The sequence below is a fragment of the Nelumbo nucifera genome, chromosome 1 (assembly GCF_055504915.1).
Source record: "Nelumbo nucifera cultivar China Antique chromosome 1, China Antique-T2T, whole genome shotgun sequence".
Lineage (NCBI taxonomy): Eukaryota > Viridiplantae > Streptophyta > Magnoliopsida > Proteales > Nelumbonaceae > Nelumbo > Nelumbo nucifera.
This window is the reverse complement of record NC_142649.1, coordinates 151,889,838-151,915,818: the sequence shown is the minus strand read 5'-3', so window position 1 is coordinate 151,915,818 and position 25,981 is coordinate 151,889,838. Positions and strand designations below refer to the sequence as shown.

The following is a 25,981-nucleotide window of genomic DNA, read 5'->3' as shown; positions in this document are numbered from 1 at the left end:
TGTATCAGAGGTCTGACCGGTTCAGGGGGTAGAGGAGACCTAAACAGGCCCCCCTGAACCGATTGCGAAAAAAAATAAGAAAGGGCTCCAAAATGTGTATCGATTCGCTCGATACACCCCTATCGGCATATCAGACGTACCGATATTTTGAACCTTGGTGGAAACCAATCATATTGCCACCAAGTTAACAGCCCATGTGGGTATGCCCACAGGGCGTGCATTGGAAATACGATGCACCACCAAAAAAGTCCAGAATAATGGGTTTGGATTTTTTTGGAGCCCATTGACAGCCTTAGGTAGATGGCCTCTCTCTTCTTCTTTTTGGCTATATTCTATTAAACTATCAAAAAAAAGATATATAAAGAGTCCTCCAACCGAATTGGGATCTGCTCCTCACCTCACATCCACCTTACAGTCACATTCCACCCGATAGGGGTGAGCAAACGGTTTGTTCGGTTTAAAACTGAACTTTCAGAAACCGAACTGTGAATGGTGGAAATCGAACCGAAACCGAAGTTAGGTTAAATCGAATAAACCGAACCAATTTTTTTTGGTTAATTTGGTTTTTCGATTAAACCAATTTAGCAACGGATCTGTGTTTTTTACGACTGTGAAACAACGGATCTGCTGCGAGCACTACTTGTGGCTGTGGGTTTCATGTGTATGGAACACATGAGGCGGCATCCTCTCTCACAAACTATGGATGCTTTGTTTTGCAGAAGAAAAAGAAGACCGGGCCAAGTGACAGCCGCAATCTGAGATGAGGAATGGCTCGATCATCTCAGGACTCAAGGTATTCATCTGTGTGTTGGTGTTGCAGAAGTCGAGACTCGATGGAGAAGAAGAAGAAGAAGGTTTCGGAGTTACCTGGCGCCGGTGAAGAGGAAGAATTGAACTGGGCTACTGGCGAACTGCCGAACTGTATGCACTCTGTAACCGTGACTGTGTGGACTCTGTAACCAAACTGTGGAGCCGACGGACTCTATGTCACTGTGTGGACCGAGAACAACTGTGGACGTCAGGACGAGGTAGGAGTGTGGCGCGGTAGTGGAGTGCGGAAGAAGACGAAGAGTCCTGAAGGACCTGAACTCCTGATTCAGTGATTTGTTTTGCACTGTTTTCGACTCGGGAGAGACTGGAGCCTGGAGGCATGGAGGCACGAGGTGAGGTAAGAGTGTGGTGCGGTGGTGGAGTGCGGAAGAAGACGAAGAGTCCTGTACTCCTGATTTGTTTTGCATTGTTTTCATGAGTAAGAAGAAAGTACGAGTCTTTCACGTTATTGCCTTATTAGGTCTCGGATCTTCGAAATTCGATGTATACTTAATTACTGATATTTATTATTTATTAATTTATTAAATATTAATATAAATAATATATAATTATAAAGTTCGGTTAATCGATTTAACAAATACGATATAACCGAAACCGAAAATCGAAAAGTATAAAAACTGATGAAGGGAAATTTGGCCCGACCTCGCCATCACTCGACGCGTGGCAAAAGCAAATAGCTCGGGGCAACAGAGCGCCCAAAACACAAGCACCAAAAGAAAACTAACAGTCCAGGAGCACGAGCTCCCTACTAGGAGCACGAGCTCCCTACTAGGAGCCCGAGCTCCCTACTAAAAACCCGAGCTCCCTGCTAGGAGCTCGAGCTCAATACTAAGGACCCGAGCTCCCTGCAAGGAGCTCGAACTCTCTCCTGGGCCCTAAACCTCACAAGGCCGTGACCCGAGCTGGTCCATGGCAGCTCGGAACACTCCCCAAACTGAACTCAAGACTTTATCCCCCCCGTTACTCCGGCACTTCGCCTCCGAAACGCCAGACTGACCAAGCGTACCATGCTTGACACCAAGGATGTCCGTTTCTAAGGGCGGCGTACCTGACTGATTTGGGATCTGACGCTTGACAGCCGCACTTCAAACGGCCTCCTGCCACCGCCACCTACCACTGTCGTCACCAGCCGTAGAAACGGTTCCGACAAAAGGAGCAGTGGCGGTTCTGCCCGGCCAAAAGGGATGACATCCAAACTGGCAGGAGCTCAGAGATAGTCAGGCCCGATCTGACAGAAGCCTGGAAGTGAGTGCGCGAGGTGGTTATAAAAGGCTCCCTACCCCCCAAGAACAAGGTATGCAAACTTTGCGCTATCTGGTTTATCTTGCCTTTGAAGGATTCTAACTTGAGCTTCGGAGCCTCTACACCGAGTTCTCCTTGGAGCTTCTTCATCTCCCCCGTTTCAGGTCCCCAGTTACTCAATTCAGAGGCAAGGTCGTTGACAGCTAAGACCGGCCGAATTGCGCTTCATCAAAAACCAAATAAAAAATCGAAATCGATCAAACAACCGAATAAGCTGAACCGATTCAACCCAAATCCAAAAATTGGTTCGGTTTTTCGGTTTTAACCGAAATGTGCCCACCCCTACCACCCGATGTGTAGTCAGAACAGGCTATGAGATCAGTGTGAGGCACACTCTGTGAGTAGCAGATCTAAACTCCCTTCAACCAGTTTGAAGGATTATCAAGCCATACTGCATAAGTTTCTTGATTTTTAAGTTTTTCAATGGCGTAGAGTAGAACAGCCTGCTCTACGCCAATAAATTGCACAAGCCAAATGAACTCTTTAGTTGAACTAACGCTGAATTTGCCGTTCCCTTTCTAGTTAAAATGTCTTTATGAACAATAAATTTTTAACCGTGAGAAGGAGATAAGTCCTTAAAATAAAGAATGTCAAATGCAACTTAAGCCCTGTTTGGAAGTGCTTATTTTCAAATACTTAGGCTGCGTTTGGCAAATCTTTCAATGGTGTCTTCTAGGCTTCTCAAAGCCTGAAAGCCCAATTTTTGAACTTTTTCCGTTTGGGAAAAGAAGACAAGAAGCCAAGGAGATGGCTAGTTCAAAAGCTTGTGCAAGCCCAAAAATCCCCAAAATTGAGAAGCTCCAACTCAAGCTTATACAAATTTCGGACCTTCTAAGCTTTATCATACCTGTGCCAAGAAGCACACGATTGAGAAAATAATTGGGGTTCTTCGAACAAAACCACCCATTCCTCAATGTGCGTGTAAAACCCTCCTTTGTAGAAAGTATTTTTCTCCTCCTTTCTTCTTATTCTTTTTTTGCTTTTTTTTTCTTTTTCTTTTTCTTCTTCTTCTTCTAATGTGAACAATGGGGACAGAGGGAGAGAGAAATTATTAATTACCATCACTGCGAAGGAGGAACGATGGTTTTTTTTTTTTTTTTTTCAGAAACTCAATGCAGTGTAGATTCTTTCACTGATTTGCTAGTTCTAGCTAGTCTAGAGCTAAGCAAGAACCTCCTTGCCGATATATCACAAAATTTCCTCAAATCCTATATTACTGTTTATTGATGAGTTATTTCTCCTACAATTGATTATTAAAAATTCTGGGTCTTCCCAAACCACATCTAAAGATTTCGAAGGGACATAAATAGTAATTAATGAATCAACGCAGGTGATGGTGATAAATCAATGTGGACAAAAACTACAGCACCTCTCCCGGTGAAGGCTTTTTGTTTTTCAAACCTGCAAATATTTTTCATTTTTCACTCAACAGGGTTTACCTTGTACGCCTTCTTTTTCTTTACTTTGATTTTCCACATGGATCTGCTTTATTTATTTGTTTAATTTTGGGGAGGGTTGAGCTTGGTCTATTTTTATGTTCAGTTGATCCTCTTCTCAGTTCTCAACCTAGTTTTAGTTCTATTGTTTTTTCTCTTCTGTTCATCCTTTTCTTTATTCATCTGCCATCTAGCTTTCGTCTTATGATTCTTTCGCTATTTATATGATCTGGGTTTTAATTTTTTTCATAATTTCCCTGGTTTTAAATTCTTCTTTTTCTATCTTGGTTTCCTTCTAGGTATCTCTACGCCTCTCTGTTTAATGTCCAATTTGCTTACCTTCGCTTCTACTTCTCGTTCCCTTCTTGCTAGGTTCTTTGGCCTTCCAATTTGGGCTATTTCTTGTGGTTTCCCTTCTGGGTTTTCTTGTCTTTGGATGATCTGCTGATACCAATATGAATTCAACTGCGGGGAGGCTTGTTTCATCAAAATTGTTGTGTTTTTCAAGGATGAGTTGAGAGATCAGAGACGACTAGCCCGAGTGCTTATAATTAAGAGCGCTTAAATTTGAAGAATTTCCGTTCAATTTATTATAACCTATATGCTTTCTTTGTTTTAATTGAAGTTTCTATTGTTTACTTCCCCTGTTTATTAAATTGCTTCAATGTCTTGGAATTGAATTTTCCCTTCCATGGTCAAGCTCCCTCCCAAGATCAAATCAAAGGGTTGTTTGCTAACGTGAACCATTAATGGGGACAGAGAGAGAGGGGAATTATTAAAAATACTTATGATATCATATTAATTACTATTACTGTGAAGGCGGGACGATGGTTTTTTTTGAAACTCAATGCAGTGTAGATTCTTTCACTGATTTGCTAGTTCTAGCTGGTCTAGAGCTAAGAAAGAACCTCCTTGTGGGCATATCACAAAATTGCCTCAAATCCTATATTACTATTTATTGAAGAGTTATTTCTGCTACAATTGATTATCAATTCATTTCTGACTTATCCCAATTGCCAAATTATAATGCTTATTCCTCTTTTCCGTTGATGAAGATTAGCTATTTATTGGAAAATTATTTCTGTTACACACAACTATTAATTCTCTAATTTTCTGGTTATCTGCTAGAATTGCTATCATAAATTATCTTAGAACATCTGATGGTTCTTCTTTGAATTATTTCATACTAAAGAGGATATTGAACACTGTAACATCCATGTTTGAAAGAAGTCCATTTACAATTTTATACTAAACAGGATATTAAACACTATAACAGTCATGGGGCCAATAGGTGAATGCATGAGTGGGTCCCACTTCAATATTTTGTATTGAATGCATTAATAGGTCGACTTTAATATTTAATATTTTGTATAAGTAATTGTATAAGTGGGACCCAAGAGTACTATTTGCATCTTTGAATGTATTATTGGGTCTCACACTTGATGTTTTACATGTGTATTAAGCACATGTTTATTCATCACTGGACTTTGCCAAACGATCTTCATGTCTTCCTAGCTTTCTATAATATCTGTTACAATTACTGCAACCAAATGATCTTCGGACTTTGTAGATCTACTTATTGTGGTCTTATGGGTCTTTAGCTATTAGAAGATCTTCTGTTGAAAGACTTGCCAAATGCCCCCTTATTTTAGGCCATTTGAATAAGCTCAAATTTTTTTTTTTAACCACTTTTTGAAAAAAAGAAAATGCCTATTACATTTCTGGTCCAACTTGGTATGCCACATAATTTTTAAAATAACTATACAACCCTGTTTGAAATAAACACTTTTTCACCAAATACTGATAAGTGCCTATTAGGATAAACACTTAATCGGACTACCAATACTCCCATCACAAAATAAATAATAATCTGCCCGACTCAAGAGAAAACCATATTCAGTTGGAATGCGAAAGATTTGAGGGAGTACACTGAACAATTTTCTGAAACTGACCATGCTGCAAATGGATAGGATCTGATTTGAATCAGGGTATATTCAAATCTGATCCAACATTATTCATGTCCGATCTAATAGGATTCGATTTGAATTCAAATCCTATCAATATGTTGGATCTTCGGATCTGATCTGATCTGATCTGTTTTCAAAAATTAATAAATTATTAAAAGAAAATAAAATATACTAATTTAAATAAAACAAAACAAAAAATATAAATATTTTTTAATTATTTTCATCATATATTTTTTTATAAAAAATAAATAATATAACAAATTTATAAAAATATATTTATAGTAAAAAACCAAAAGAAAACCATTTCAAGAATTCTTGCCCTACTTATTTATTGTTTAGATTAACAAGCAACAAACAAAGAGAATTAATCCATTAATCAGGTGCTAAAGGGGATAACCTAATTCCACAAGGCAAACCAAACCAGACCACACGCGTGTTACGGTCTGACACAGGCTTAGCTTTGCCTACGCTTGGTAGGCTTATGTTAAGGGACATCACCGTCATTTTCGCCTATAAGATTTTTGGGAGAATTGATGTTATCTTCAGGCAGACCACCAAAAGCTTAACGTACACTTTGAGGGGGGGTGGTCGACCTCCTTGGGTGCCTAACCTTGGCACTCCTAGACCATCATCCCCTTGCGGGGCGGCCCTGGTTAATGGCTAGCATGGCTACCAAGGTTCCTCATGGGCGCACACATGCTCATGGGGACAGTGCATGGACCGGCATTGCGCTACCGATACTCAAGGGAGGCTTGGCATGCGGGCCTGGTTCAAGCATGACCCTTCACCACGCCAGCCCCTTGCCCCAAGCTGAGTGAGCTACCCCGTTGCCTCTAGCGCACGAGTGTGTGTTTCAGCCCAAGCGGTTGCCTCTCAACATGGCACACAGGTGCCCATCATCATCGGCATACAGGAGACCCTTCACATCGGTGCCATGTCACCTCTTCGGCGCACAGTCGCCTTGCATTATGGTCATCCCCCTTTAGCACGTAAGTGGCGCCTCCCATGGACCGGCCAGAGCCAGCAGGGCCATGCGACTTGAGGTCATTGATCCAGTGCTACTGACCTTGGTGGAGCCATCTCATCGGGCAACTCCTAGCCTCCAAGCACACAAAGGCTTGTCCTGGCTTACCTTGGCCTGGACGTCGCACGGGTTTCTTCCGATGTAGAACTACCCCCATGACAGTTGGTATCAGAGCAAGCTAGCCAATTGCAACCACAGTTGGTGTCAAGCAGATTAGCCTAGAGCCAGTTGAAGCAGTCATCACGACAAGCAGCACATTGTGGGGTGCGGTCCCTAGGCACTTCTACCCAGGATTGAGCAGATTTCAGATCAGGCCTGGCAAGAGGTCATTCATTGTTCGTGTCCTCATTCCAATGACCCTAAAACAGCTTCCCTTGCGGGGGCAGACGCATTGGTTGCTGTGCTCATGCGGGGGCAGACGCGTGAGCCTTTTATGGAAGGCATATTGTGGCAGTTTGAGTGGGGGAGTGTCATGCTTCCTCACGGACATAAGTTGTTGTTCATTTTGGTGAGGTGTTGGGCGGTGCGCCTACATCTTGGTTTCATGACAGATGAGCCATTGTTTCGTAGCTTTGTCTGAGGCACTATTAAGGCGGGGGCAGCAGTCAGGAATTGGTCAGTGTCGACGGTTGGTTAAGGAATATCACTGAAGTGGCAGTTTTGTGCAGATTGGGTCCTTGGTTGAAGCCGCAATATATTGGAATGATAGGAATGCGGGTACACTAGCCGTTGGAGCATGGCGGCCCTACACCGGCAAAGTATCAGGTGGATATGCTCAGTTCACAGGTAGAACACTTGCAGTAGCGAAAGCACATCACAAGGCAAGTGCATGTTCGGCAACATCATGGGTAAAAGTTGCCACCACTCGCACACATAGCGGTCAGGTCTCCTTGAGGCAGAAGCAGTGGGGCCCCCTCGGAGCGAAGAGGTATCCCGAGTCGGTGAGGCAAAATGTAGTTTCGAGGGCCAAGAGAGCATAAGCCATGGCTAGGTTTGAGTAACCTGAATCGGCGAGGTGAAGTCTGCAGGCCAGCATGGTGAAAGGGTACCCAAGACACATCGCCAACATGAGGAGTAAACCTATCAGCGTGTTCGGTAGCACCACCGAAAAGCTACCAAGAAAACGGTCGAGCCTTGAGGTAAAGATGATACATGGGGCGGACCTCCGCGAAGCACCACACACAATTTCTTCGAGGGCCCTTCTTTCACAATTCAACGGCATAGCCATTGCGCAGTTTGAATAACCTCAACACAGGAGGTGAAGTCTAGGCAGGCCGGCATGGTGAAATGGTTCCATCTCCATAAATGGACACCAATATAAGCAAGACCCGGGTTGGCTAGGCGAGCCCTGAAACTGGCAAGGAAGTGGATGTCGCAGGACACAGACACCCATTCACGAGAAGACCATTGTCGAGGTCGACAATGGATTGAGTGGGGGAGCCAGTTACGGTCTGACACAGGCTTAGCCTTGCCTACGCTTGGCAGGCTTACGTTAAGGGACATCACCGTTATTTTCACCTGTAAGATTTTTGGAAGAATTGATGTTATCTTCAGGCAGACCACCAAAAGCTTAACATACACTTTGAGGAGGGGTGGTCGACCTCCTTGGGTGCCTAACCTTGGCACTCCTAGACCATCATCCCCTTGCGGGGCAGCCCTGGTTAATGGCTAGCATGGCTACCAGGGTTCCTCATGGGTGCACACATGGTCATGGGGACAGTGCATGGACCGGCACTGCGCTACCGATACTCAAGGGAGGCTTGGCATGCGGGCCTGGCTCAAGCATGACCCTTCACCACGCCAGCCCCTTGCCCAAGCTGAGTGAGCTACCCCATTGCCTCTAGCGCACGGGTGTGTGTTTCGGCCCAAGCGGTTGCCTCTCAACATGGCATACAGGTGCCCATCATCATCGGCATACAGGAGACCCTTCACATCGGTGCCAAGTCACCTCTTCGGTGCACAGTCGCCTTGCATTATGGCCATCCCCCTCTAGCACGTAAGTGGCGCCTCCCATGGACTGGCCAGAGCTTGCAGAGTGCCCCGGCCATACGACTTGAGGTCATGATCCAGTGCTACTGACCTTGGTGGAGCCATCTCATCGTGCAACTCCTAGCCTCCAAGCACACAAAGGCTTGTCTTGGCCTACCTTGGCCTAGACGCCACACGGGTTTCTTCCACTATAGAACTACCCCCGTGACACGCGGGCTCTGAACATATGTACCATTCATTCCACCTTCTCACATAGGTCACATTTACAACCCACCTTGTGTTGGAAACTTGGAGTTTCCTATCAGATAAAGATGTCAAATTCAGACCAGATAGGAAATCGGAATGCTCATTGGGTTGCGGTTTTACTGGTTAATTGGTTAGTTGACCTATTGAACCCGTAAAATAATCATTTAGGCTGTGTTTGTAAACAATGCAAATAAGTGTAAATGCAAATATATAGAGTGTAAAACCGTTCATATAAATTGCAAAGTTGGGTTAGTTTTGCACTCACAATTTTGACTTCTTATCAAACAGACTTTTAGTTGTAATGGATGTAAACATGAATTTCAATAAAGCATATGCTTTTTTTTTTATCAAAAGCCCACTTGAATGCAAATTTACTTCTTTTTATTTATGTACTTTTACATCTTATTATCAATGTAAATATGCATTGGTCTGTTATTTGTCAATGAATAAATGTAATGTTGCCAAACACAGGCAAAAGTGAACCAGAGTGCAAATTTACCCTGAACCGGGATTTACACTCCATTTGCATCATTTCCAAACGCAACCTTAAACCAAGATCCGGAAATCAGTGATATGTGATGTCTGTACCCACTAATAGGGGATCTGAATCCAACCCAAGATCCGTTAATGTTTTGTCAAATGCAGACCTCTCCTGTTCGGATCTTCGGATCGAATTCGGATCCCCTATCCCATCTGATATATATATATGTTATTTATTTATTTATATAAATATATATAACACATATATATGTTATTTATTTATTTATAAATATATTATTTATATTGCATTTTTATAAATTTATTATATTATTTATTTTTTATAAAAACATGTATATATATGATCAAAATAGTTGAAAAGATACTTGCATTTTTTGTGTTTATTTATTTAAATTGTTATATTTTATTTTTCTTTTAATAATTTATTTATTTTTAAATCAGATCGGATCGAATCCAAAGATCTGACTATCTCATCAAATTTAAATTCAAATCCATGTTTATGAGATCCGTCGGATCATATTCAGATATAACCTTATTCGAATCCAATCTAATCTGTTTGCATCCCACTTATGATCCATTAGTCTTTATTCTTATCATAGGCCTCATTTCAACATGAATGAGGGTGAGATTGAAATATGCAGGGAAAGAAAATGTTCAAAATACGTATTTCTCGAGATCAACTAGTATCAAAAAATTTGTTAATAATATCATAAAAGTGATAACCAATTAGGTGATATTCACCAATATTCACAAGGGGGTTTGATTGGTCAAAACTCTCCCAGTATCATAACTTTCTAGCATCATAGTTTTACCCATTTCTTTGATAGCTTTTTTTATATGGTTGCATTTGGAAACAATAGAGTGTAAGTGCAAATATACAGAGCGCATTTCTGTCCATACAAATGCAAAGTTGGGTTAGTTTTACATTGACAAATTTAATTTCTTAGCAAACAACTTTTAGTTGTAATGGATGCAAACAGGAATCCCGATAAAATACTATACCTTTTTTTAACAAAAGCCTACATTGAATGCAAATTTACTTCTTTTTTCATGTAAAATTACATCTCATTTTCCATATAAACATGTCTTCAAAATTGTATTTTCTGTCATTGTCAATGCATAAATGCATTCTTGCCTAACACTAGCAAAACTATCATGCCAATTGCATATTTATACTGAACCTGCATTTACACTCTATTTGCACCTTTTCCAAACGCAGGATATAGAAAATTACAATGACTATCATGTCAGCCAAGTCATTTCTCATTCGCATTCTTGCTGGAGCAAAATTTTTTGCATTAATGCTATGTTTGGTTTGAAGGAAAATGTAGGGAAAGGAAGGGATAGGCAGGGAAACCTTTACAAATATTGTATTGGTTTCCCTGTCTTTCTCTTCCTTTTCCTTCCTTTCCCTACCTTTTCCTTCAAATTAAACATGGCTTAAGGGAATAGAAAAAGTAGAAGGGAGAGAAACAATACCTTGATAAGAAACTTCCAATATTATTAGGGATTCATTTCTTGTGGATTTTTAGATTTTTCATTGTACATTTCTGGTTGTTACGTTTAAAATGTTGGGGGGCGTTTGCTAATTTGTATGGCTTGTTTTTTGAAAATAAAAACAACCACTATATCAGCAAAACCAATACCCCCTTAATTTGTTTGTGCTTTCAGGATATGCTTGACTAAAGTTCTGCTCCAAAGAATTATTATTTGAAGAATGAGTTTTAAGGCATTATTTTAGGCTACTTGTTCAGCTCCAAGGAATCAATTCTTGGAGTGATTTTTGAGCCCACTCCACCCACGAATAAAAAAGAATTGGTAGCATGCCAAACACAGCCTTAATTTCCACTTTGCATGATGAGGCAAGGAATCCAGTTTCTCCTCTGTATTGGAATCAAATCCAGGTTGTGAGTGTTGCTTTTTTCGTGCTTCTCTCATCCCTTCCTCAATTGGCTTCTTATGTGTTCTTATCTGACAATTTGTAACTTGTATGAACAAAAGGATCAATTCTACCATAAAAATTCATCATACAAGTTGTAACTTGTATGAACAAGGATTTATATCTCATTTCCAACAGCAAGCAAATTCTTTGTTAGGTCATTATCTGACCAAATATGAACTAGAAGAAACTGGAAACTTATACCATTCTTTTCTTCGTTCAAATAAAGCTGTTGTTTTCATTTTTTCTCCCTTTTGCTTCAAAATGAATAAAGGTTGTGTTTGGATTGTGAAAAAGTGGAAATGAGTGGTGGAAAAAGAATTTTTGTTTTTGTTTTTAATACTTGACACAATACACACTAACTTTTCAGCATAGGTGGTAATAACGGGATTTGAAACTACGTCTCCATTAGGACTACCCAGCTAAATTGGTGTGGGAGAAGAATCCAGGAGATCTGCTATACTGTTGGATATGAAAAATGAGGCTACGAAAGTATGGAGAACAGCTGATTTTTAGCTGCATTTCCATAACAGGGAGCTAGTCATTTCCATATTCCATTGAATTCAGTAGGGCATCCATGATGTTTTTCTACTTCTGCCATGCACACCAAACACTATCTGTTTCAGAGAAATGTTGCAATGTCAATGCCAAATAGGAGTTTTTAGCTATAGAAATTGACTTCTTTGTTTGGTTGAACCATTTAAAATGAAGTTGTTGTCCTTTCATTTGTTACTAGTGGGTACTCGTGTGATGCACGGGATTTGTTTAGCGAAAGTTAAATAATAGAAATACATAAGAATATATAATTCTTTTATATTTTTAAATTTTTAAATAATTAATCATCATTTTATATTTTATATAATATTTTTAATATTTTTTTATAATACAAAAATAATAATAATTAATTTCAGCTAGGGTTATTCATCAAATTGATGAAATTGACCAACTCGACCAATTCAACCTGAGTTGGTCAGTTTTCTAGTATTTTCAATCAGCTTTGGTTCAACTATTTCCCAACCCAACCAGATTGGATCAGTTTCGCTTTGGCCATTTGTAAATCAACCAAAATTGAATAACCTAACCATAGATATATTAATATTTTATATTTTTTAATATGAGAAAGTGGGAAAATTCCCATATTTCTTAGTCTAAAATATTTTATATCATAAAATATAACTCAAATCAATTGACCAAATAAAAATTGACCCAAACTGATACAACCCGAGTTGGCTGGTTTTCACTAATTGTCAATCAGTTTCAGGTGACCAACTCCCCAACCTGACCAGGCCGTGAACACTCCTAATTTCAGCTAAATTAATAGTTTAATATCTAATAAATAACAATAGTTTAATTTCCAATAATTATTCAAAATTTATAGCAAAAATACACATTTATTAAAAATGTATTGATAATAAAATATATAATAAATAACCATTAAAAATACAATAAATACTAAAATATATAATAAATAGTTTAATCTCTAATGAATACTAATCAATAAATTATAAAAAAATACAATAAGTACAATAAATTAAATTTAAAAAGTTAAATAACAGTAGTTAAAGCTCCAATAATTATTGAAACTTTTCTATAAAATTTCAATGCCATATAGGTGTTAAATAACACAGCCTAAGTATCTATTTGGTATCATTTCTATTTATCGAAGAAATGTTTCCATGTAAATGCCATTAGAGGTGTAAAACGGGCCATGCCGCCCTCCCCTAATTAAATTTAAAAAGTTAAATAACAGTAGTTTAAGCTCCAATAATTATTGAAACTTTTCTATAAAATTTCAATGCCATATAGGTGTTAAATAACACAGCCTAAGTATCTATTTGGTATCATTTCTATTTATCGAAGAAATGTTTCCATGTAAATGCCATTAGAGGTGTAAAACGGGCCATGCCGCCCTCCCCTAATTAAATTTAAAAAGTTAAATAACAGTAGTTTAAGCTCCAATAATTATTGAAACTTTTCTATAAAATTTCAATGCCATATAGGTGTTAAATAACACAGCCTAAGTATCTATTTGGTATCATTTCTATTTATCGAAGAAATGTTTCCATGTAAATGCCATTAGAGGTGTAAAACGGGCCATGCCGCCCTCCCCTGGTATAGCTTGAGGGGTCAGCTTGGCACGGCTCAGGCCCGTGCCGTGGGCCTGGCTGGCTCATGGAGCCTTGGGCTAGGTTGGGCCGTGCATTGAGCCAAAGCTATTTATTCAAAAAAAATGATAAAAAACTTAAAATTTTATTTTATATGAATTTTGATGTATACACACACACACACACACATATATATATATATATACAATAATTAAGTAAATTAGTATAATAAAATTAAAAAAAATATATTTATTTTATTAGTATATTATATATTATATGATATTATTTAATTATAATTTATATAACATTATATAAAAAATTTATATGGGCCATGCCGCGAGCCATGCTGGTAACTTGAAATTGGTTTGGTAAAAAAACCTGATTTTACTTTCCAACTTTACCCTTAACTTTCTATTTTTTTTCCCACTGTATGTATTGTCATTGCAAAATAATTGTGAAAAAAAAAACAGAAAAAATGAAGAAAATAATATAAACTACAAAAAAACAAAGAAACATAGAGAAAATTTACAAAAAATATAAAAAATCATAAAAATTGAAGAAAAAACATAAATTACAAAAAACAAAGAAAACCCATAAATTATAGAAAAATGAACAAAAATTGCAGAATAAAATAAGAATTTATATCTACTACCATATATAAAAAATGAGAATGATCCAATTAGTGTGGTTGAAAGACCCTGATTTTTCATACCAATTCTACCCCTTAGTACATAAATTCTAGAAAAGTATAACTATAAAAAATACATAATATACAAATAAATATAGAAAATGTTGAAAATAAAATAAATTAAAGAAAAAATAAAAATGCAAAATAATTATGAAAAACATAGAAAACAAGGAAAATAATATAAATTACAAAAAACAAAGAAATACACAAAAATATAGAAAATCATAAAAATTGATGAAAAATAACAGAAATTACAATAAACGAAGAAAATGATAAATTACAAAAAAATGAAAAGAAATTATAGAATAAAAAAAAATTATAGAAAATATAACAAAAATACACAAGAATACAAAAAATTTCATTCCATGGGGCTTAGACCTGTTTATCAGTTGGGCCCACATCTTATAAGGGCATTTGGCCATAGGGATTGTATGTCATCATGTGTGTGGTTGTTAAGTAGGGCCTGCAACTCATGTCCTCAGTTGTATGCAACACTGTGTGACACATTATGAATCATTCGATTGTTTTATTCTTGGACAAATGTGTAGAGGTGATCAACGTGCCTAGAAAGTGTTTGCATACATGTTACTCTACTGGTTGGTTGATAAATTTTGCTTCCAATTAATTTCTTTATTTCCTTTTTAGTTAAAAAGTAAGAAGAAAATGTTTTTAGGCTTAAATGTAAGTTATTTAATAGTCATCTTAGATAATGACTTATGCTATTCAATAGTTAATTGAGTAAATTAACATATTAGCTTAGTTTACTTCTAACCATTAATAGTAATTATTTTCATAGGTTTTAAGTTATTACAAAACGGGAGATCAGTTAAGAATGGCATCTCCAATTCTCCATAAATTTTGTGTTTCATTGGGATGAACTGTATCTATATATAGTGTTGTTGAATGTAATTTTATAATTGATTTGGTGCGTTAATGTTTCAATCTAATGCATTTACAACCAATATTTTATAATTATAAAATTCAGATCTTCGCATTTTGTGAGAATAGTCTTTTTTTTATGTATTATATAATTGTCTTAGGACTTGCACAGTATGTAAACATTCATCTATGTCCAAAATATAAAAACATAGTCAAACATCACCATCAATATTAATATCAAATATCCCATGCATCGCACCAACCATTCCACTAATATATATATATATATACCAAGGGAAATAATGAACTTAGTCCTAACCTAACTTCACTTGAAGAAAATAGTTGCAATGCTTTGTTTGATTAGACAGAAAGCCAATTTTAATAAACTGGATTTCTGTGGAAAATGACAATTTTGTTTATCCTTTGCACACCATGAATTATACTCCTCTATTGTATCCATTTTCCAACTTGCCATTTCTTACTAAAAAATAAGTTTCCTTTTCTTTTTTCAAACTTTTACATGCGAGTAGGCTTGTTTTGAACCTTGACTCCTACCGACAATTCTGTAGTTGAGATGGTCATTTGGTGGTGTCCTTCCAAACATGGTGGTATGAGTTTAAACCCACATAATTGTAGTCTCTTCATGGTAAGGTCAATGGAGCTCACGTGCACGGTGCACCTTGCTTGGTTCCCACCCTCTTAAAATAGTTGTCTCCCGAGTTCAACCTAAAGATTTTTACCTCCCATCTCCAACCTCTTGCATCTAATTATTGTTATTTACTTAGGTAGTGTTTGAAACCAATGTCGTTTATTCAAATGTGGCGCCATGTTTGAAATCCATTTTTTCAGATAACGCTTAATGTATACTTGTGTTTTTCAAAAAAAAAAAGTTTTTTTCAGATTATACCTTAGAATTTGGTACAAGTGTGGTTTGAGAAAACGGCCCTTTTGGTGCTTTCTCGTTTTGTTGCTATTGTTAGTAACAGTATACTGACATGGTATTGAAAAATGCATATGTCATAGCAATATCAATGATGCAAAATAGAAAAGAAAAAAGAAAAAAAAAGTCTTTTAGAAAATAGCATGTCAATATAGTACCATTTTCACAAAAATAGAAAAAAAAAACACCTCTTAGGAAAATGTCATTGGTTCCAAATACCACATTAATAAATATAGGATCCATTTGGTTCACAACTAGAATCAAAATCGGAATTAAAATCAAAATCTATTGGAATCAAAATCGAAATGGTCTATTCCCATGGTTTATTTGGTTTAGACTAGGTCTGCAAATGAGTCGAATTTGAATTGAATCAAGCTAGATTCAAATTCAAAATCAATTATGATTCATGATATTTGGATTCAATATTTAACAGATATCTAAAATTCAGGTTCGAATTCAATTTCAATTATCAAGTCGAATATTCATTTCGATTCGAATTTGATTGATTATTGAGGATGGAAGCATTTTCAAGCTTCTTATGAAACAAAACCCCAAAACAGATCGTTGAAATTAGATTTTTGAGTTTCTTACTCAGAAGTCAGAATAAAAGAAGAGAGACATATGACTGTTGAATTTAGTTTTTGAGCTTCGGATTACCTGAGAAAAGGGGAAGGGGAAAGAGTCCCCTCTTTGCACCAGAGTCTCAGATTAAAAACCTAGGCCTATAGTCTGAAAAACGTCTTGATGCCGGAATAGGTGCACCAGTGCTGGAGTGGTGGTTGTGTTTCTTGGGTTGGGTGGCAGCCATGGTTTTCAAAATTGGACCGGACTGGAAAAACCGGGAATCGGACCGGATGGTTGGACCAGAAAAACCGGAAACCAGTTACTTGACCGATTCCGTTTTTTCCCAAATCTGCTTTTTTCCTAAAACCGTTGATTTTGGTCAACAAATCGCTGAACCGACTGATTAATCGTTCGAACGATTTTGACCTTTTTTCATTTTTTTGTTAGAATGGATCGGCCGTTTGAACCGGTAACCAGACCCCTGACCGGTTCGATCACCGGTTCGTTTCTAAAAACCATGGTGGCAGCAAACTAATGAACTGGAAAATTGTAGGCTCAGCGGCGATGAACGACTTAAGCCTGTAAACAACTAGCTTGGTGAACGACTGTCAACTATCGACGACGTCCAGTGACGGTGGTGACCGGTGTTGGACCGCCAACGCTACTACGCTAGTGGTGGTGTTTGCTTGAGCTCGGCAGCGGCGAAGTGTTAGGGACTAAGGTTTTGGAAAATTTCGAATGGAATGATTCAATGAGCTGGGTTGGAGTCTAACTCTAATTGATTTTACCTCTATACCCTTGTCAATAAAAGAAATTATTGTATATATATCAGATCAAATCAATATATATCTGAATTTGATCCGATTAATTAATGGCTAAAAAATTTATATTTAAAATTGATCAAAAATCCAATTAAATTATCTGAAATTGATTCGATTATATCAAATATTGAATTTAAATTCAATTTTTTGAATATTATTTATAAGCTTAATAGGATTTCATTCTCAAGGAAGATGATAGGGAATGGGATTCTGATTCTGCCAATCAAACAGTCAGAATTGGAATGACCGATTAACCAGACCCTTAAATCTATGCTATTCTAGGCGGGTTGAAATTTCAAACTACAATCCCAAACACTCTCAGTCAGAAAAAAAAAAAAAAAAAAGAAAGAAAGAACAATCTAATAGGTGGTTTTGGTTGGGGAATGCCTAGACAAGGGGTCAAGCCCAAAGTTGAACCAGACAGGGATTAGCCAACCTCAGCCTTGGAAGAAAACAGTGCCGGCCTGGGTTGGCGGGCGGCTCAAGAATTGGCACCTTCATGCAGACAATCTCTACATAAACATGGGGAATCCAAACCATGCAACAATATTTTAAAACTCTAAATTTTAATTAGATGAAGCTGCTCGGCCCATATTGGTTACTTGATCTAATTTATTCCTAGGCCCCTCTAGGCTCTATATATATATATAACCCATCCAAAGGAGCTGAGTGGGTTGACCAGTCCACGGCCCAGGATCCGGTTTTCGATGACAATATTCGGGTCTATCGTGAGTAGGAAAAAAAAAGTGAAACATATTGTATTATAATACACCCTCATCTCACCCCATCACTATCACTGCTATTTGAAAAATGAAATGTTATGTTATTTATGTATACACCCCTATAGGTTGATATAGTTACTAAAACTATCCTATTATTTGTTTTATTATTAAAATGCCCCTTATAGAACCGCATATTTACGTATACACCCCCTATAGGTTGATGTAGTTACTAAAACTATCCTATTGTCTGACCTTTCATCAGAATTAGGGTGTGTTATTAATACACAAAATGTAAATCGCCTTAGAATGTAAAATACAGTGGCAGCACGTGGCAATTTCAATCCTAAGATCAATCTCTTAGATCGTTTGACCAAGTTTTTTCTACCATCCAGATAGAATCAGTTTTTACAATCTTGACCATGGTGAACTTTGACCTTTGGAGGGTTCCAGAGGGCATGACTGGTCTTCAGCTGTCCCCAGTCCCCACACGGAGTCGAATAGACCCAATGGTCACAAGTTTCCAATTGGATGGGTGGGCAGATGTTGACACTTGTGACATCGCATCTGAATTCTGAACTGAACCCGGTGGCTTTATGTGAACCGGTTTTGACAAACCAGAAGGCCCTGCTGGACCGTTTTTGTAAAGGACAAGGAGACGTCCTTAGGCCTTAGCCTGAACATCTTCTATCCTGACCCGGGTTAGGGCCGGGCCCCACTGGACCCGTTTCCAATAAATTGTATGGTCATAGTTGGTTGAGGTGAACACCTTAATTTTCCGTGTCCCGCCTGGTCTGACAGTGATTATATATGGTAACTACGCTCTACAATAATTACTCTGTGCGGGTCCCGGGAGCAGTGTCGCAGATCCCGTTCCCGCATAGATGGGTCGATTTGATTGACCATCAATGGGTCGAAGTGGGTTAAACAGTGAGCCAATTATTTATCCGATCCTCACAGACCACGCGGCTCAACCATCTCGAGTTTTGATTCTTTTGTGAATTGGACGCACCAGATGGACCATTTAGCCGGTGGGTCAGTTGGACCGGTTCAAATTATTATGGAGAAGGTAGAAGGCGCATAACGTACCCTTGTGTAATGTAGATGTAATAGGACAAGACGAGAAATGGGAAAGCTTTCCCTTTCCTCTCCCTTCCTTTTTTGGACACAGCCACACGCAGGCTCTCTCTTTCTCTCAAACCCATCCTGCTTTCTGGTTGCTTTAATCTGTAAAAAAGGTAAAATGGAACATATGCTCTTCCATATTCAACTTGAAGCAGACACCAAAACGACCCATCTGAATTTTTTAATATCTTTTGAAGTACAGGATTAGGAGAGGTAGCACTTTCTCTCTCTCTCTCTAGAAAGTAGAAATTTATATTACTTTCTTCTTTTATTATTTTTTTTCGTAGAAACTTTATTCCTTCTTTTATTTGTTACCCTTTTATTCAGAATTTGTTACACACGGTTTTTATTTTTTCGCCTTGGGTTGTGGGGTTTTGTTTCTTTGTTGTATTCCTTTCTTGAGTCTACATCTTTTCATTTCTTTATCGGATTAGCAGATTCCCCTCGTCATTTCTTATTTCTTAACCCACATGCGTGTCATTGGGTTTGTCTGGTCTGTATTGGATCACAGGGATCTCTTGTTCTCTTTCTGTTATCAAAGGAGAGAGAGGGAGGGAGGTGGGGTTTAGTTTCTGAACCTTTTTTTTGTCGGAGGCTTGGTTCTAGGGACACAGAGGAAGAAGGTGAGATTTTCTGAAACTGGGTTTTTTGTTTTGGGACCCGGCCGGATTCGTTTCCGTTGGTTCGGATCGGCTCGGGTGCCTGCTGTAGTGGGGTTCTTGTTTCTTTCAGGGTTTCTTATGGTTTTATTGAAGTGGGTTCGATTCGTTTCGGTGAAAGGTTGTGACATGCGAGAGATTTTTCATTTCTGTTGAGTGTTGTATATTTGCTTTATATGTTGTTTGTTTCTGCTGAATTTGGGGGTTTATGTGAATAATTGGGTGCTCTGTTTGATCCTGTTCGGCATTTCTGGTTGTTCGCTTGTCTTTGGAGATGATGTTCTATGATCTCTGACTTTGTTCATCATATTCAATTCATTTGGAAGCAGGGATTTTCTTGTTGTCTATCCTTCGGGTGAATTTGGATGTTACTGAATTGGGCTTGATTGTATCGAAATTCTGTATCGATCTTAATCTCCTGAGTCATGGCGGGAATAGATGTTTCTAAATATGATCATAGTCCTGTGCATAAGGCTGTAGCTACGAGGGATTACGCTGCTCTCAAGCGGATACTTGCAAGTCTCCCGCGCCTCTGCAATCCAGCTGAGATTCGGACTGAGGCGGCTTCATTTGCGGAGGAAGAGAAAGCGGATGCTATCTCTGCTGTGATTGACCGCAGGGATGTGCATAACCGAGAGACCCCACTCCACCTTGCTGTTAAACTCGGTGATGAGACTGCAACTGAGATGCTTATGGTTGCTGGAGCAGACTGGAGCTTGCAGAACGAACAGGGATGGAGTGCCCTGCAGGAAGCCATTTGCAACAGAGAAGAAGGCATTGCCATGACTATTGTCAGGCACTACCAGCCGTTAGCATGGGCAAAATGGTGTCGTAGGCTTCCTCGTTTAATAGGGACTATGAGGAGGATGAGGGATTTCTACATGGAGATCACGTTTAACTTTGAGAGCTCTTTAATCCCTTTCATAGCAAGGATCGCGCCTTCAGACACCTACAAGATATGGAAGAGGGGAGCAAGTTTGAGGGCAGATATGACTTTGGCTGGTTTTGATGGATTCAAGATTCAGCGTTCAGATCAGAGTATTCTGTTCCTTGGAGATGGCTCTGAGGATGGGAAGGTCCCCCCCGGGACTCTCTGCATGATCTCACACAAGGATAAGGAAGTGATGAATGCTCTTGATGGAGCCGGTTCTCAGGCGAGTGAAGCAGAGGTTCAACAGGAAGTGGCTGCAATGTCTCAGACTAATATCTTCAGGCCTGGAATTGATGTGACTCAGGCAATACTATTGCCACAGTTGACATGGAGAAGGCAAGAGAAGGCAGATATGGTTGGTCCATGGAGGTGTAAGGTGTATGATATGCACAATGTGGTGGTAAGTGTCAAGTCCAGGCGAGTTCCTGGGGCTATGACGGATGATGAGTTTTTCAATTCTTCCAATGAAAATGACACGGAGAGTGAAGGGTATGATGACATCTTGACAGAGGAAGAGAGGAGGCAATTAGAAGTTGCACTTAAGATGGACTCTTCAGAGTTGACAACTGAAGATAGTCTTCCTGATGGCATTATTGCCCATCGACATAGTTGCTACGAGCAACGGGAGATCCCTATTGAAGATGTGCATAGTTGTGGCAATGCTGAAGTAAAACAGGAGAAGAAAGGGTGGTTTGGTGGCTGGAGAAAGCAGGACACGAAACATGAAGGTCAAAAGAAGATAGCTCCACCAAGAAGTTCTGTCTGTATGGATGACAAGGTAAGTGATCTCCTTGGGGATTCTCCACCTAGGCATCAGAGCAAGCAGGGAAGACACTCTGCAGAGGTTGGTGCAAGGGGGGATGAACTCCAGAAAGGGCGAGATACAAAAAAGTCTTCTTTGAGTTCTGATAGTGGTCATCGACGCAGGGATGTAAACCGTGAGAGTGAGTACAAGAAAGGATTGAGACCTACTCTGTGGCTTTCTCCCAACTTTCCACTCCAAACTGAAGAATTGCTGCCCTTGCTTGATATTCTTGCTAACAAGGTCAAGGCAATCCGTCGTTTAAGAGAATTACTTACAACAAAGCTTCCTCCAGGAACTTTTCCAGTGAAGGTTGATGACATCCTTAACTGTTCTACATCGCATGATATCTTAGAACCCTTATGCTTTGACTGTTCTATTTTTCCTTGGTTGCTTAAATCCTCTCTCTCTCTTTCTCTCTCTCTCTCTCTCTCTCTTATACTTTGTCATTGTTTCTTGTTGCTTGTTGTTCTTTTGCTTCAAATGGTTCAGTCTAAGGTAAAGAACACTATTGATTTACAGTAGATTGTATGTTCAATTGTTTCTTGTTGCAGAGCTTTAACCTGCATGAAGCTTATAAGCTTTACTGCTTTTATGCAATGTCCTAGGACTAAAATATTCTCCGTTAACATTATTTGGACATTCCTTTCTCTAGCTGCCAAATTTTGTTCACGTTAGAACTTTTGTGAATTGTGAACATTGAGGAAACTGAGCCATAGTAGAGTGTAGTACCAGATTGCAAATATTGTTCATGTAATTTTGCAGTTTATCTATGATGGAATTATCTTGTTCAGATAAACTTGTTGTGGCTATGTTTGTGAATTTGGAGGAGGATTACATGGTTTATGTATGCATGATTACCGATTCCCTCCTTAGGTTGATGTGATGTTTGGGTTTGTTCTTCCTTTAATTTATTAAGTTATACCTAAACTAAGAGGTCGTTCACCATAAAAGCACAGAAACCCTGTTAGAATTGGGATTGAAAATTTTAATTCTGAATTACTTTTGAGGTTTCCTTGGTTTACATGTCAAAGAAGAGCAAAGATCTGACAACATTTCTTCACTTTATATGGCAAAGAGGGCTGTGGCATCCACAATGTGCTCTTCTTCTTCAGCTATTTACCCCTTAAACATTATACACAATCTTCATTTTCTTTTCTTTTTTAAGCATTCTGTGAACTCTGTCCTATTATCTATGGATGTGTTAGGTGAAGCTTTTCTTAGGTGAGGTCATGGTATTCTTAAAGTCCCTTTATTTAGGATTGCTAGAAATTCATGTAGTTCACATCAATAGGAGAGATCAAGACTCTTAGTTATGGAATATAGTTACAAGATCAAAACTTTCGAAGTTAGGTAATTAAATTACTTTCTTGGTTGTGAAATTTAAAATGAAAAGCTGGGTTGTGGTTACATTATATGTGTAATGTAGATTCATAATAAGAATGATGGTAGGTGTTCATGCTAGCTGCTAGCATACTAATTAATATGGACTGGTCTAAATACAATAGTATGATTTGAGAGAGCAAAGAGCAATTAAGAAACTAATCCTCGAACCAAATAAATGTGGAGACTCTAGTGATATTTGACACTATCTTAGATCACTAGAGATGAAGTAAAACCCTCAGAGATATCCTACTCGATGAAAAACCAAACATTTAAAATTACTTAACTCAAGTTTTTATGAGACATGAGAATGTAGTGTGGAGTTAGGGTCCTTGATTACTTTTTTTCCATGACTGATATCTGCTCGGATTAAACCCTCGTCCTTTATTCTTAGCTTTTCTACAAACTGTCTAATCAAAACATTGTGAACCTAAACCCAAAATATCAATCCAAAAAATTAGGGAAAAACCTAAACATGCAAACTACAACAACCGTGCTGTCGTTAGTTTTTGAGACCTAAAGCACAGGACATGGTTAGTCGTCATCATCATCATAATGCAACTTTCTTTCTGCAAACATGTTTGCCAATATGTCAGCCACTGTTGGGTGAAAAAAATTTATCTAGGATGCCAAAGCTTCAACAAGTGAGAAATTCTCCAAGGTTACTTCTTGATGCTAGTTCTAGCCAGAGGCCAAGAAGAAGTGTAACTTTATGAAAAATATGAAAATTCCTTGATCCAAGGGTAAAAGGAATTCTAAGACCTAAGAGCAGTGGAAGAGCCTCAATTCTTTTGGAATATCCTTTGAACTTTAACTTGCAGAGCAGAACATGCAAGGGCAATTGCACCAGATATGTGTCCTTGGATGCACCTCTTGTATATGTACCTCAGTAATTTGAACATGATCTAACACTTGTCAACATGATGTGATACTCAGAAGAGCCTCAATTCTGTTGGAATCTCCTTTGATCTTTAACTTCCAGACCAGAATATGCAAAGGCAATTGCTCCAGATATGCCCTTGGATGCACCTCTTGTATTTATACCTCAGTAATTTAACAGGATCTAACACTTGTCAACATGATGTGATACTGGTACAGGCATTCTACACAACTTGTTGCAATAAAGTTTTCAAATTCTTGGCCATACTATATATAATTGTCCAAAATTGCATAGATAATGTTGTCAAGAAAAGTATGTAAATCATATCCCTTAAGCAGCGATAAGAAAACTCTGTACATAATACCTTACCTGAACAGCTGAACTTGCTCTAAGAAATGCTTTTTTTTTTTAATTTTATTTGTCCGTACTCTTAGAAACTTAAAACTTTGAATTTGTCCATATGCAAGTACTAAAAATTCATATTGTTTACAATGCATCCTTTGCATGCTCAATCCATCATAACTTGGAATAGAAAGAAAAATGGTAAGTTTTATAAAGGTCTGCTGGTGGTCATCTTTCTTTTCATGGTGGCAAGATTGCAAAAATTTCACATCTAATTCTATATTTAGGGGCATAAAACTTTAATGTCAAGAGTGCTTTATCCTTTCTATGCTTCTTTTTTTGTTAAGATGATGTCCTCTCTATTTCTTGTATGCTCTTTCTTTTTTGTTATCTTCCAAAAAAAAAGTTCTTATACAGCTTTCTATACTGGATCGAAATGCCGTTTAGATCCGTCCAACCTAACTGATTCCTATATTATGTGAATTCTCCACCTTGTCAAGATGGGCTTTCTTTAATTTATTCTAAATGTCACCATAATACATACATTCATAATTTTTTGTTTTAATCTTTCAAGATATATTTGCTGAGAAAATCATCTTTGATTATATCTAGGTTTCTATTCCGGTGATTCCAACTATCAGAGTTTTGGTCACTTTTACAAAATTTGAAGAGTTACAACCCTTGGATGAGTTCTCCACACCTCCTTCGAGCCCTCATGCTGCAGGCCGAGAAAGCCCTGCAATGATGCAGTCCTCAAGTTCATCATGGCTTCAATGGATAAAAGCACCATACCATCGTCAAAACTCTTCTATGAGTTCTGGCCCCAGCAGTCGGGTAGAAGATATTCAAGACCCATTTGTCTTACCTGCGGATTATACTTGGACAACAGTTGAAGCAAAGAAGAAAAAGATGCAGGAAAAGAAGAGCAAATCGAAGAAGGGAAGAAGTCAAAAGCAGTGAAGTTTGTGAAGTTTGCTTTCAGCAGGGGGAGGGGGCTACCCAGAGGGAGACACCAAGTAAAAGGAAAACATTGTTCCATTAACTGATGAACCCATCATACTGCATAGAAATACAAATGGGACCTAGCTCGGGATTGAAGGGAATGGTCTTTCCGACAGGTGACTTGGGAAAAAGTCTTGGGGAATCATAATTCATCTTTCCGAAGTGCTTGTAATCAACACAAAACATTTGTTTGGCTCTTTAAATGCATTCTTCTAGAAGTTGTGTACACCAATTGTATCAGTTCAATATTTGTCACGGCCTCCTGTTTGAAGTGGGTTTAATTATTATTAGCAATGCATGGCGGGCTGGGTTTTATTTACTATCAAATTATTCAGTAAGCCATTTTTCAATCACAAGCTTCCATTCTCTGTCTGGACTGTGTTAATGATGGAATGGGATCAACCTTTGTCTTGGTTTCTCTATTCTTTTGTCCCTGTACTTGTGGAACATCAAGTTTGTTGTGTCGGCAGGTTCTTTCACTTGAGATCACATGGCTGGGCACCATGCAAAACAAACAGATGATGATAGAATTGGTATTAAATATTTCCCTAAAAGAGATGTTGTGTTGCTGGGCATTCAATTGGAACCCCACTTATTCCTTTTTGGCATTCTCTGAACCTGAAAGCTGTAAACTACCAAACTTTTCCCAGTTTGTAATTTCTCCATTTATGCTGTGTCCTTTTCCGGTCAAAGTGTCAGCAGTCAACTGGTTTGAAGGCTGACCATCTTTTGTAGGATATGAAGTTGGACCAGAAAGAGGATGCAGACGCTCCCCCATAAGTGGGTTACATTGGACCCACCCAAGTAATGGACGGGTTTTGAAACAGAAATCTAAGGCATTATTGGATTTGAAATGGCAAAAAGATGTTTACACTTTTTTGGTTTCGGACAAATAACTAGTGGGTCCCT

At 38.4% G+C, this 25,981-nt stretch overlaps 1 protein-coding gene across 1 annotated transcript; it reads left to right on the top strand.

Annotated features, from left to right (window-relative positions):
* Positions 1 to 19,488: 19,488 nt before the first annotated feature.
* LOC104587895 (uncharacterized) lies at positions 19,489 to 25,422 on the top strand. The gene is made up of 3 exons (XM_088894739.1): positions 19,489 to 19,696; positions 20,062 to 21,777; positions 24,683 to 25,422. The coding sequence occupies exons 2-3, from the start codon at positions 20,158 to 20,160 to the stop codon at positions 25,028 to 25,030; spliced, it is 1,968 nt and encodes a 655-aa protein (XP_088750865.1). The 5' UTR covers positions 19,489 to 19,696; positions 20,062 to 20,157; the 3' UTR covers positions 25,031 to 25,422.
* The last annotated feature ends 559 nt before the right edge of the window (positions 25,423 to 25,981 follow it).